Raw genomic sequence first — 12,104 nt, forward strand, 5'->3', positions numbered from 1 at the left:
GAACGAGAATAACGCCGTTTATTTTCCCGTGATTTCATCCCTTTTCCCCCCCTGAACTCGCCTCCAAATCGCTTCTCCGATTCGCTGCACAAGGTAATTGCTTCTTTACAAGACACGCACCTTACATGCCACGGAATATACGCGTTACTAGATCGTCAAATTGATTATGGTTGCCGGAAAGGGAGAACGAATCCGGGTGACGACGTTGTGCGAGGTAATATAATCGTGCGAAATTCCGGTTCACTGTTTTTTTCCAATTTCGTTTGGTCGAATTTTGGCCAAATTCCAGATGGTTGAAATTTGTCGGGATTTTTCATCCGTTTTTTGTTACTAATTCCACCCCTTTATGCATGGTGGATTTTAGAAATTTGTAAACCTTGCGAGTTAGGACAGTTTTAGAATTTTCACACGTTTGCTAAGTATTATCATTTCAAAGAAATTTATCATGCACAGTGGCGGTCTAAACTATTTTGACAAACGTATAAATTGGTTTAGTTACAAACATACATAAAATACAAAAATCAATAACGTTTTGTATGTAAAGAAATCCGATGTTCTTCATGCTTAACTGATAAAAATTAACTTTTGTTAGATTGAAAATATAGTTAAACTAAAGAAGAATAAAAACAAAAGATGACGGATCAAAATGATAATGAATTTCATACTGTCAAAGTAATTTTTAGCGCTACTGTATATTGTATTATTATTCTTCGCAAAGCATAATTGTTTAAAATCTCCGAGATGATTGTTTAATTTTTCAGATACAGATTAGATCATCGTCAATGTATAGATTAATACAGAATTCATTTTTTTATTTGCAGACCGCCTTGCACACCGGAAGCAACGCTCAACAGCAACAACTTCTAGAGCCGAGAATGGCGCAGCTAGAAACTTTGGAGGCTAAGGTAAAATTGCGATTTTCAAAGTATTTTTCATCCATAACTCGATTTTTTTTCGAGTCCGCATGGCGTTGAAAAAAATATCGAAGATCTTGCAAAGGTGAAAGAAACCTCCACTTCGAATCTAATTACACGAAATTTTTTTCACTTTTTACTTTCACACTCAAGTTATACTATATATATACACGAGTTATAGACGAGTCTAAAAAAAGGATCCCAAGACTCGTTTTCTAGCTTGTGTGTTTCTGGACCATTATAGAGGCCATTCATGAATTATGCAAGGGTCCCAAGGGTGAGGGGGAAAAGGAGTAAAAGTATTTCTTACGTAATGTTTTACAAGTCGGAATATGCATAATAGACATTTTCTATTGAGACAAAATGTCCGTACAGCAATGTCTTGGGAAACAAAAAGCGCAGAGAAAATTGAAGAGCAGTTTCAAAAATTAGAAAAAATTTCTATTCAGACTTTCCACAAACTATCAAATCTATTTTTTCATTTTTAATATACAATTTCATTTATATATTGTTATTGTGAAGATTTAAAAATGGCTAAAATCATCGTTACGTAATTAATTAATGGGCCCCAATCAGCACAAATAATACTAGTACCTATAACCAGAGAATTTTTACAGCCGATATCGAAGATCACTGCGTTCAAAATTCTTCTACAAACACCAATTAGTTTTACTTCCAATGTTGTAGCAGCTAGAAAAAAACAGTTAAAAAAAATTTATATTTCTACTCCATGCCGTGTAAGCTAGACTTCTCTGAACTCTTCGAAACGTGTAACAAAATCATCTTCATCATTATCGTCATCGTCATCCTGCTGCAGGCATCGAATTTTTATCTCGAAGCCCCCGGGTATTTTTTTTTTTTTTTGTTTTATTTTCACCAACCGGGCAAGCCAAAGGCGGTTGGTTCGGTTCGGCGCGATGATCGGGGACCGCTGTAAGGCCCTCGGCAGCCGGGCCTGTCCGACCAGTGATTTATATGCAGATGCGTGGACCAAACTCCGATCTTTCGGGCCCAACCCAAGGGTCTTGCTCGAGAGCCATTAAAACCGCCCCACGCCCGGAATCGGTCCTGATATCCAATGGCGTAGGATTCGGATCCTGCGGATCTCGAGTTAACTGCGCAGAAAGGATTCACGCGATGTCTGCAGAAAAATATCGACAAACTCTTTCACTATTTCGATGAAAATTTCTTATTGTTAGACGATCGTACCTGATATTTATTGATCGACGTGCGGAAAGCGTATCGATTTAAGCAACTAAAATATGCACATTCATTCGTGTCGTGTGGCTTGAATAAATAAAGGGAAAAAGAATTTATCCACACCGTGAAAGATATTGTTTAAAACTTTTTTTTTTTTTTAAATTTGAAGCTGAACGCTGGAGTGCGAGTTTATGGTTTTTTTTTAAACAGTTGATAAGACTTTGAGTGTTTTTTTTTACACCCAAACCGGTTTTTAAAACGCTGTAGCTGTAATTATTTCTACAACTTTTAGTTTCATATACCTACGAGGGTGTAGATATCGAACTTTTGGGGAAACGAAGAGATAAGATAAATCATGTATTTGAGTTGTACTTAACGCGTTTTATTCAACTTGTGGAAATCAACGCGTCAAAAAAGGCTTTCTGCTGTAACTCGAGAAGACTGTAATTACTGGATACCGGAACGTGTGACCTGTTTTCAAATACGAGCAATGAGATGATTGATAATTAATTAACCTTGACTCTGCATCAGTCAGTCCATTTCACCCTTTCGTGATCTCACGTCATTTAATTTCATTTCATTTCTCTACGTTACGAACAATTTTACGCCTCAGGCTTTTATCTCTGGTTAAGAGTTTGAAGCAATTTACACTTTTTATGCAGATAATATGCTATGGAAAATTGTTATTACAAATAAACGAAAATTGAAAATTCTTTATAAAGTTCAAATATGAAAATTATTCGACCTTTTTACACTTTAGACTTCCGTAGGTACCGAATACCTCTGAATTCTACAAATCCGATATTTTTACTGTCCGTGTTCTACATTTGGTTTGATATCTTTTCCTTCGCCGTTTCCGTGAGAAAAATACTTGCGCAGAATAATTTTGACCAAAGGTGTGATAAAAAAAATTAGTAAAATTCTTTTCCACTCGTACAAAGAGAGTTAAATTCGTCTCGCACCGGACTGTCGTACGCCCTTGGTTCTTGGAACGTAGACAGATCTGCCCTGGGAGATTGTGAGTCCGCTGCAGGAGTCAGTGACCTGGCAGTCTGGACATACGGTGCGCGGTTCCAACCGGAGGGAATGTTTTTTCAACACCGTTCTTTTCTGGCTTTCCAAAAGTGGAATACGCCACCGAGTACCGGGGAAAAAATTCTCCCGCCAAACAAGGAGCAACCTCGCTAAAAACGCTCGATTCATCCCGCAGGCGAATCCTTTGGGACCGCTGTGTAATTCGCGTCCTGATAATCTCGTGGAAAATTCGTCCCATTCCCTTGAAATACGCGCTTGATTTCAAACATCCATCCGATGGGTCAAGGATGTATATGGGGCATTCCACGCCACTTCGACCTGGCGCACGATTTTATCTATGATTGTTATCACTTCGAAAGCAATTTTTTTTTTTTTTTTTTTTTTTTTTTTTTTTTTTTTTTTTTTTTTTTTTTTTTAGACGCAATCTGAATTTTCTACAATTTTACCGACCGACCAAAATTAAGGATTTGAAAAGATTCTGAAAAATCCTACGTCGGATATAAAAATTTTTAAGCTTGAAAGCGGAGTGGCTCGATTTTCCCTTCTTACAGTTTTCAGGCTTTTTCCGAATAAAAAAAAAACGTTGAAAAAAAAAAAATTACAAGCGAAAGTCATTTTACTATGGATATAATTGCCGAAATATTTTTATGTGTCATATTGGATTTTTGAATTTTTTTTTAGACATTCCCGAACCATTATACCATTTTCAATTTTTTCTATCAGCAAAATGAAGAGGAGAAAAAAAAATGTCTCGCAGGGTCAAGTCATTTTCCGAGTGCTGCAGCTGTACCTAAAGATTTCCGTGAAACTGATCAAACCCAACCGAGGCTACATTTCGATACGCTAAATGTTGAAAATGGATAGTCTGAACGACGATTTCGAGATAAAACTCCCGGTACGCATCACTTTTCTATAAATAAACGAATAAACAAATAAAGAAAGAAACCAAATTACACGCTTGTATTACGGTTGTAAATCCGCGCTCGTGCCGGAAGAGGTTTATACGACCGGTAGCCGCTGTGATAAACACCCTCTTACAAACAACCCCGGGTTATTATCCCCATTCGAGGCGTGTATAATTGTCGTTAATAATTAAACACGAGTTTGAATTAAGTGTCCTTGTTAATATCCACGCGTGGATATCTCAAAGCTCATCGTCACTGCCGCGTGAATAAAATATCCTTCGACCGATACCTGCAGTTCGTAAAATGAACTTTTCGCGTCCTGTAACAACCGGAGCTTCGATCCGTGCTGAGCACAGACGATTAAAATTAATCAGCACAGGATTTACAATTACAAAACTGTCGGTTATAATTGGAGCGGCTTGTATAATATATACCTAACTGTTTGCCGAGTAAAAACCGACCGCTAATTGCAACGTGATTTATATATCCTTGATTATTATTTTTGTTTTTTGTTTTTTATTTCTCTTCTTTGTGAAATCTTTTTTTTTTTCACTTCGTTCCACGTTCAAATAAATTACGTCTGTACGCTCTCGCAATTGATACGTAATTACAGTACATACCTGGTGATTATAATTTCCCCGCGTTCTTTCGAAGGCCGAGTGTTAAGTAGCCTAAATGTAAGTTCAAACGGCTAAATCTTCGTTTTAATATCAATTTCGGTGATTAGCGTAATTAGTGCGCGATCGTTATTCAAGATACTTTTGGCAGTAAAGAATTTTGCTTCAGATTTTTCACGACTTGACGTCAAAGCCTATTCGTCCACGTGTTTAATAACACGTCACGAATTATAATCGATGACTACTTGCTTGGCTCGTGTTTATATTCTCATTGTTCAACTTTGTTTTGGGGAAATTTTGTTTTGTATTCGTATCATTGATCGTGAATTACACACTTGACGAAGCTTTATGTAGGCCATTTGATGGCACTGTGAACGACTAGCGGAGAACATCCTTCATTCGCTTCACTGATAACGGATAAATTATAAACTCTCCGTAGTCCGTGAAACGTGGGGAATCAATTTTCATCCTCTGATTAATTAAAATCATACACACCAAAATTAAGTGAAAAATTTCATGTCGTCTTTTTTTTATTTATTTTTTTTTTTTCACTGAAACATCAAAATTTTCCCCAAATTTCCGATTACTCGACAAGAAAAAGTAATCGATTTTTTTTTTTTTTATATATGTATACCTATTATGTACAACACAAAGTACACAAAGTACACAAAGTACGTGCGTTATCGCGTCGCCACGCAGCTCAGGCAAACCGCAAATGAGAAGCTGAGGGATCCGCTAGATTTAACGAAACAAAATCACATCCTTCACACAGTAAAAAAAAAAACCAAAAACGTTACACTAATTTTCCTGCTCTCGTTTTATCTCATTCATTTCTTTCGCAGCAGCTCTCTCCTTTTTGAGAAAACCTCGGGAACCCGATAATTATACCAAGAATTTACTTAATCGTGGGACTTAGAAGCTGAAGAATAAAATAACAGCTATGCGTGGTGGTGAAATCGTTGCGAGCGCAGGGATTCGCCTATACATATGTATACCGCTCATGTAAATGAGTTCCTGATTATATCTTCTACATAACGTATAATTTTCAACGCTCCCATAATTTTTCCTCCAGACGCGTATGCCTGGATATACATAAATACGTATTCACGGAATTTGTAAAACGTTGGAAATTTATCATAAATAATATGAAGACGAAACAATTCGTCCCCAGTTTTCAGCCGTTCGATGTTCGAAGTCAACGGTTTTAGATGTTTGACGTAGCTATATACTTCCGGCTAATCGCGTCGTACGATAACCGTAGGTACCAGTGGCTGCCCATAAAACAAACAGCTTGCTTTGTAAGCCTGAAAGAAAGCCGAGAGTGCGACACTGCAGGCAATTCAGAGAGTCATTAAAAGTCCGGAGGCAAATTGCAGGCATTAAAGCGGTACGAAATTCTCATCTCTTTTCCTTTTCCTTTACCTTTTCCTTTTCCTTTCTTTTCGCACACCGAGTTTCATCTGCACAGCTGTATTACGTTGACATATTACGTATGTATGTCGTCGTGTACAAATGCTGCGAAGGATATTTAAAACGTCACTTTGAGAATGAAGGAATTATAAATAAAAAAGCATCCAAAATGTTGCCTCATACATATTAATTTTTTAATCGAGTAATTAAGATGTTGCATGTAAAAGAAACTTGCAAGGAAGATTTTTTGAAGCTAAAAGAGAAATAAAACGTCTCAATTATTCACTCGATTTCATCGTTTTAGCTGATTTTTAATCAACGATAGGATTACCAAAAAACTTCGTCTTGAGTCAATAAAACTGAATCTCATTGCCATTTTTGTGTTATCACGATATAGTATTGAGTATAATTCATCAATTATTATGTTCGTAAGCTACAAGAATCTCTTTAAAAATATGAAAACGAAAGGTAATAATAAAATAAATATGAACAGAAGCTTGGATGTCGATTATTCGTAGCTATCGAATATGATTTTAACTTAATGAAAACCTAATTAATTAATGTAGATACGACAGGGCAGAGTTGATATTCCGAATGATCGAAGATTTGCAGTCTCGCAAATTTTTGACTTGGTGAAAATTCCACCAAAATTCCATCTTTCTTTGTTTGAATTTTGGGTATTTTAACATTCGGAATCCTGGTCATTCCGAGTGTCTATATCATAAAAAAATTAGTTTTTTCAACCACCTCCTCACGAGGAACAAGATCCTGGATATATCCTTCGAACAAATCTGTTCCGCCTCCCTCGACCATTACTTAATTATGAATCCCGTAATGGATTAGAAAATTTACGACGCCGCTGTCGACGGCAAGACGCAAAGGCAGGATCAGCATCCTTTCTCGGTGGAGCGATTAAGGCATCGTCGAGGATATCGCGCCTTATGAATCGCCTCGAGTACCGCGGATTTCGCGCATCGCGCTGCACCCACGCATCCCGGCGACCGGATAAACCGGATGTCTTGACCCCCGGCACCACGCGTCGAGCTCCGGCCTGGAAATGCGAGGATAAAATACGTGGCGATCGTTAAGCGTCCTGCGAGTTTTATCACGTAACAGTCCAGGACCTCCTACAACCGTAACTCAATATCAACGAATTAGTCCATAAACATTCAGTCCTCGATCCCGCGGGCTTTATACACACATTTTTTACCCATAAATCTCCGCTCGGATAGTCGTAGACAGTCAGAATGGAGTTTCGCCTCTTCCTTCATCTCGGTTACTGTGAAATTCAGAATTCCTAGAATTTCAACTTTTATTCTCAATCTGAATTTATATTTTCGCGTACGTGATTGAAACGAGAAATTTGACAGGATTTTTAATTAGTCCTTATTTTATTCTCTGATTGCAATTTAAAATTTTTAGTACGTCGATTGTTTACTGTATAATAGAAAATTGTAAGTGCTTGCTTTATTTGGACCGAATTTTTTTATTCAAATACCAGACACTTGCTTAAGATAAGTTTATTACACGTGTAAACATTTTATCATGAGTTTATACAAGTATTTCAGGACTATCCATTATTATCAATAATTGCGACAAGATTCGCGATTTATTTTACTTAACAAAGTCGGTAATTCTCCTCGTACAGCAAATAATTCATATATTATTTTGATCAAGAAATCTTTGAAACGTTTTCAAGTTCGAACCTAATTTATAAAAATGAATAACTCGAAGGCTTTCGTCACGTTACTTAATTAATACGGTTTCATTTTCAACTGGTCATCGATTTTCGTTTCGCCCCAAGCTGGTCGTTGAAGCTGCATCAATTTCGGATAAAAATTATCTAAGTCAAGGGCGAAAGTAAGTTCCAGATATTACAGTGACTGTTCAAAGATTGTATTATCAGTCTGGTAGACGGTGTGATAATTATTCAGCCGTGAAACGATCAAAGGTAATCGCCACATGTAGCCTCCGGTAAAATGACGGTCTTATTACGTGAAAAGCCACACCTGGAAACTCAAAGGCAAGGTAGATACCTACGCCCGGGAAAAATATTTTTACTCTGTCCATCAAAAGCTCTTCGAAAGCCAGAAATAAAAAAATTCTACAAGGTGTTTGAAATGTGGTGGAGAAGCATAGGCATGCGTCAGTAGCACCTACACCTAAAGGCGTGTTACTTAATTACGTAACTTAATTCATTAATTACGTAAGGGTTCCAGGGGGGGGGGGGGGAGGGGGGGGGAGTTAAAAATAGCTAAAATCGTCCTTGCGTAATTAATTAATGGCCCCAAACAACGTTAATCCTCCTAGTCTGCTATTTTAGGTGGATGATAAGAAAGAACTGATGAATTAAAAAAATGTATTCTCTTATATGTTTCGGAAAAGCGAAAGAATCCATCAAATACTTAATTCTAGGTGTTCATATGTTTCAAGTACCCATTTATCACACTTATAGGAACATATGCTTGCATTGAATATCACGAGACACGCTTCTATTAATTATAATACGAATTTGCATAAGGACGCGCTGGTCGAAGGTTGCCGTGAATTTCCCTTATAATTATATGCAGATTACTTGTAAAGCTTCTATATTACAGCGTATCAGGTCTCAATTTGTCATACCTCAGATACTCAGATTACATACTACAAGATCTAACAGCATATATAGATATATATAATATCGTACACTATGTATGTACATACGTAACACTTTTATAATAATTTATACAGGAGACACACACATCTCAAGTTTATTGAGAATTCTGCCCTGAGTCAAATTACACTCATGCATTTAATATCGTTATACGCGTGTTGTCGTCGTATGAAAGGAAATATATAACAAACTATTAGCTGCTTAATTAATTCCCCCGCGATAAGAATGTCACGTGATAAGACGTTCGATCAAAGTCGCATAAATTATAAAATTCATAAAGCTAGTAACTATCGGTTTGGTTTCGAGTTATAACTATTATTCAACCCTGTCATACATCGCAATTTTAAATAAATTTTCGTCAACGTCAAGCTAGCGTGCAAAGAAACTAATTTTGGTGCTTTGGAAGGAAATATTTCGTTGACTTCTGACGCTTAACTATATATTCAGACAATCATAATTTTGAATATATTTCAATGTTTTTCAAACAGTGTTCTGACTTGTTTAGAAAGAAAAAAAAAAAAAAAAATCGATTAGTTGAAAATATTTAATATACGTATGGAAATTGAATTACAAAAAAAAAAACGTGTAATTTCTGTCTGAACAACGTGACAAAGTTCAAGACCGCAGATTTTTACGTATCGTTAGATCACAAGAACCGTTATTCTCTAAGCTCAAAGTTAAAAAATTATTCATCCATCACACTGACCTCGTTGATTGTGGACAGAGATTAATTCTCGAACCATTAATATGAGTCTGAAATCTCTTCCTAACATTCAGCCTCTGTAGAAAGAACAGAAATTTTCTTTTCGCGATCAGCTTGTGTGCGAGCCGAGTATCACAAGCACAAGAAAATCCAACGTACTCACGTTTCAAAGCCTCTGATCCTGTTATTGATGATTAATTGAACTTGTAATTATTCCAGATGGCCAGCATCGAGGTGTCCCTCTCGACTACGCCGAGGCGAAAAAAGGGCGGAAGCATCGCTGGGGTGACTTCCTCACCTGCGGGACATCGCGCGAGGGATGTTGGCAAGGAATTGGACGCCCTACGAACAGCCCTTCGCGACAAAGAAAACATTATACAGAAGTAAATATTTTTCAATGATAGAAAAATTCTGGAAAAATAACCGACATGATCTCTTTTTTGACGATAAAAAATGCGGTTCATATTTCTTTACAAATTTATTGTGATTAGAAATTACTACGGAAGTAATCGAGACTTTGTTTTCTTCGTAATATTTCGTTTTAATTGGAATTTGTGTAATTTTTAGCTTGTTTCAATGTCTCTGATTAAGAAATACTTTTGTAATTTGTAATTGGTTTCGTTTCTCGTTGGTTAGAATTTTCTTCTTAGTTTTTTGATTTTTAGATAATATATCGAATTTTTTATTTCCGCTTTTTTGACACAATTTTCTTTCATCAGTGACTGTTGAACCGGAATGAAATCCCGATTTGTAAATTGTGTGGAAAACCGGTTCGGCGTACCTAAGTCTCGAAAAATGAATTTGCACTTTGCAAACAAGTATCAATACCGAATTGAGCGTAATTTAAAAATCCTTTTGTTCGTTCCAGCTTGAAGGGACAACTGTGCAATACACTAAGCAGTCGGTTATCCTTACGCAACGGGCCTTCCTTGACCGAATCCGACCGGAAGGCGGCTGAGGATCGGCTCCAAAGATTGCGTCGAGACGCCGACAACAAACGGCTGGCGATAAAAAACCTCAAGTTGGCTTTAGAACGTCTCGATATCACCGAGTAAGTTTCATTCCACGCGGAGTGGTGGGTAAACGTGTGGAAAGATCGGAAATAGAATTACGAGAGTGGAAACGGAAGATATAGAATTTTGACGTATTTTTTTTACCTTCGATTTGGATTCTTTTTTATTCCGACTTTCTATACTTTGACCAATTCCAACATTTTACTTCTACTTTGCAGAGATTGCACGTGAATCGAAAGAGAAAAATACAAAATAGCGATTTGGATTTTTTAATTTTCAAAGTGTATTTGGAATGTTTGTGTGAATATAGAATACTGCTTATTTTTAGTTCCAAGATCGAGGTAAAAATAACTCACGCGATGATACGTTTCCGCGTTATTATCATTATCTCGTTGATACGACGATGAGTATTTAATAATATCATGTTTATTCAGATGTGATCTCGAGGCTTGTGCTTTAAAAATTTTATCTTCTACAATTCTCTCAACTCCCATATGGTCTAGTGGCTAGGATACCTGGCTTTCACCCAGGAGGCTCGGGTTCGATTCCCGGTATGGGAAATTTTTTTTTTAACTTTTTTGCGCTCAAATATTTCAATAAACTCTTCTTCCATAACTGATAAAAACGAGAAGAGATTGAGATCGCGATTGTTTAAAATACAAAACGAAAACGAGTATTTATATCTTTCTATTTTTGAAATTTCAATGTTGGATGTTCGTAGTTCGGCTCCAAATGTGGAAAAAAAACTTGTCTAATTTTTTCAGATTTTTATTTCGAGTCTTTACTGTGCCAGCAGGCCCCTGATTTTTTTTTTAATTAGACAAATCGGGAATTTTACGATTTTCGGGATCTCGCCTATTCACAGCGGGTTCGAATCGAAAATTTCCTCAGGATTACGGAAAAAATAATTTAAAAGACCTCACCTGTGGACAAAGTTGTTAAAAATCGATTTTAATATCAAAAAATTAAGGAAATTTGATTTTTTCAATACGGAATACCGAGGCTTGTTTATTATTATAATTTTTTGGTAACGAGCCTCATTAGTTACCAAAACGACACGTTTCAGCTGAGAATTGTATTTGATCAGAATTTTAGTACTTCGTGATTCAATAAAAATCTGAAAAAATTCAACAACAATTGGCATGCTATGAACAACAATTATCAACAATCATATTACCCAGAAGTTATTGGCAAATTGTTCAAACAAATAATTATTCCATAATCATGAAAAAATTTTGAAAAATTCACAAGCATTCAGAAAAATGCACATATTTGATTCGTATGAGAAAAAAAGAGCCGACCAATAAATTATCGAATAACTATTTGTTTAAACAACTTGTTAATGGACTTTTGGTAATGGATCTTTTCAAATTTTTATTGAATCACGAAGTTCAAAAATTCTGATCAAATACAATTTTCAGCTGAAACGTGTCCAACGTATATCCTCAAACGAAAAATAAAAGATGACGTAAGCGTTTAACGAGTGAGGCGCGTTACCAAAAAATTATAATAATAAGCAAGCCTCTGTATACCGTATTGAAAAAATCAAATTACCTTAATTTTCAATATTAAAATCGATTTTTAACAACTTTGTGCACAACTGGAATTTCTTTAATTATTCTTTCCGTAATTCTGAAGAAATTTTTTATCCGAA

At 36.3% G+C, this 12,104-nt stretch overlaps 1 protein-coding gene and 1 non-coding gene across 3 annotated transcripts in view; both read left to right on the plus strand.

Annotated features, from left to right (window-relative positions):
• LOC124410593 overlaps positions 1-12,104 on the plus strand; it is a 55,343-nt gene that overhangs the window by 39,737 nt on the left and 3,502 nt on the right. For both annotated transcript variants that reach the window (XM_046889085.1, XM_046889084.1), the window contains 3 exons: positions 822-905; positions 9,657-9,820; positions 10,306-10,488. In XM_046889085.1, coding sequence (XP_046745041.1) covers positions 822-905; positions 9,657-9,820; positions 10,306-10,488 — 431 coding nt within the window. The remainder of the gene's footprint in view (positions 1-821; positions 906-9,656; positions 9,821-10,305; positions 10,489-12,104) is intronic.
• Positions 10,939-11,010, plus strand: Trnae-uuc. The gene has a single exon. It is a non-coding gene; the product is annotated as a tRNA-Glu (tRNA).

Source organism: Diprion similis, chromosome 9 (assembly GCF_021155765.1).
Source record: "Diprion similis isolate iyDipSimi1 chromosome 9, iyDipSimi1.1, whole genome shotgun sequence".
Taxonomy (NCBI): domain Eukaryota; kingdom Metazoa; phylum Arthropoda; class Insecta; order Hymenoptera; family Diprionidae; genus Diprion; species Diprion similis.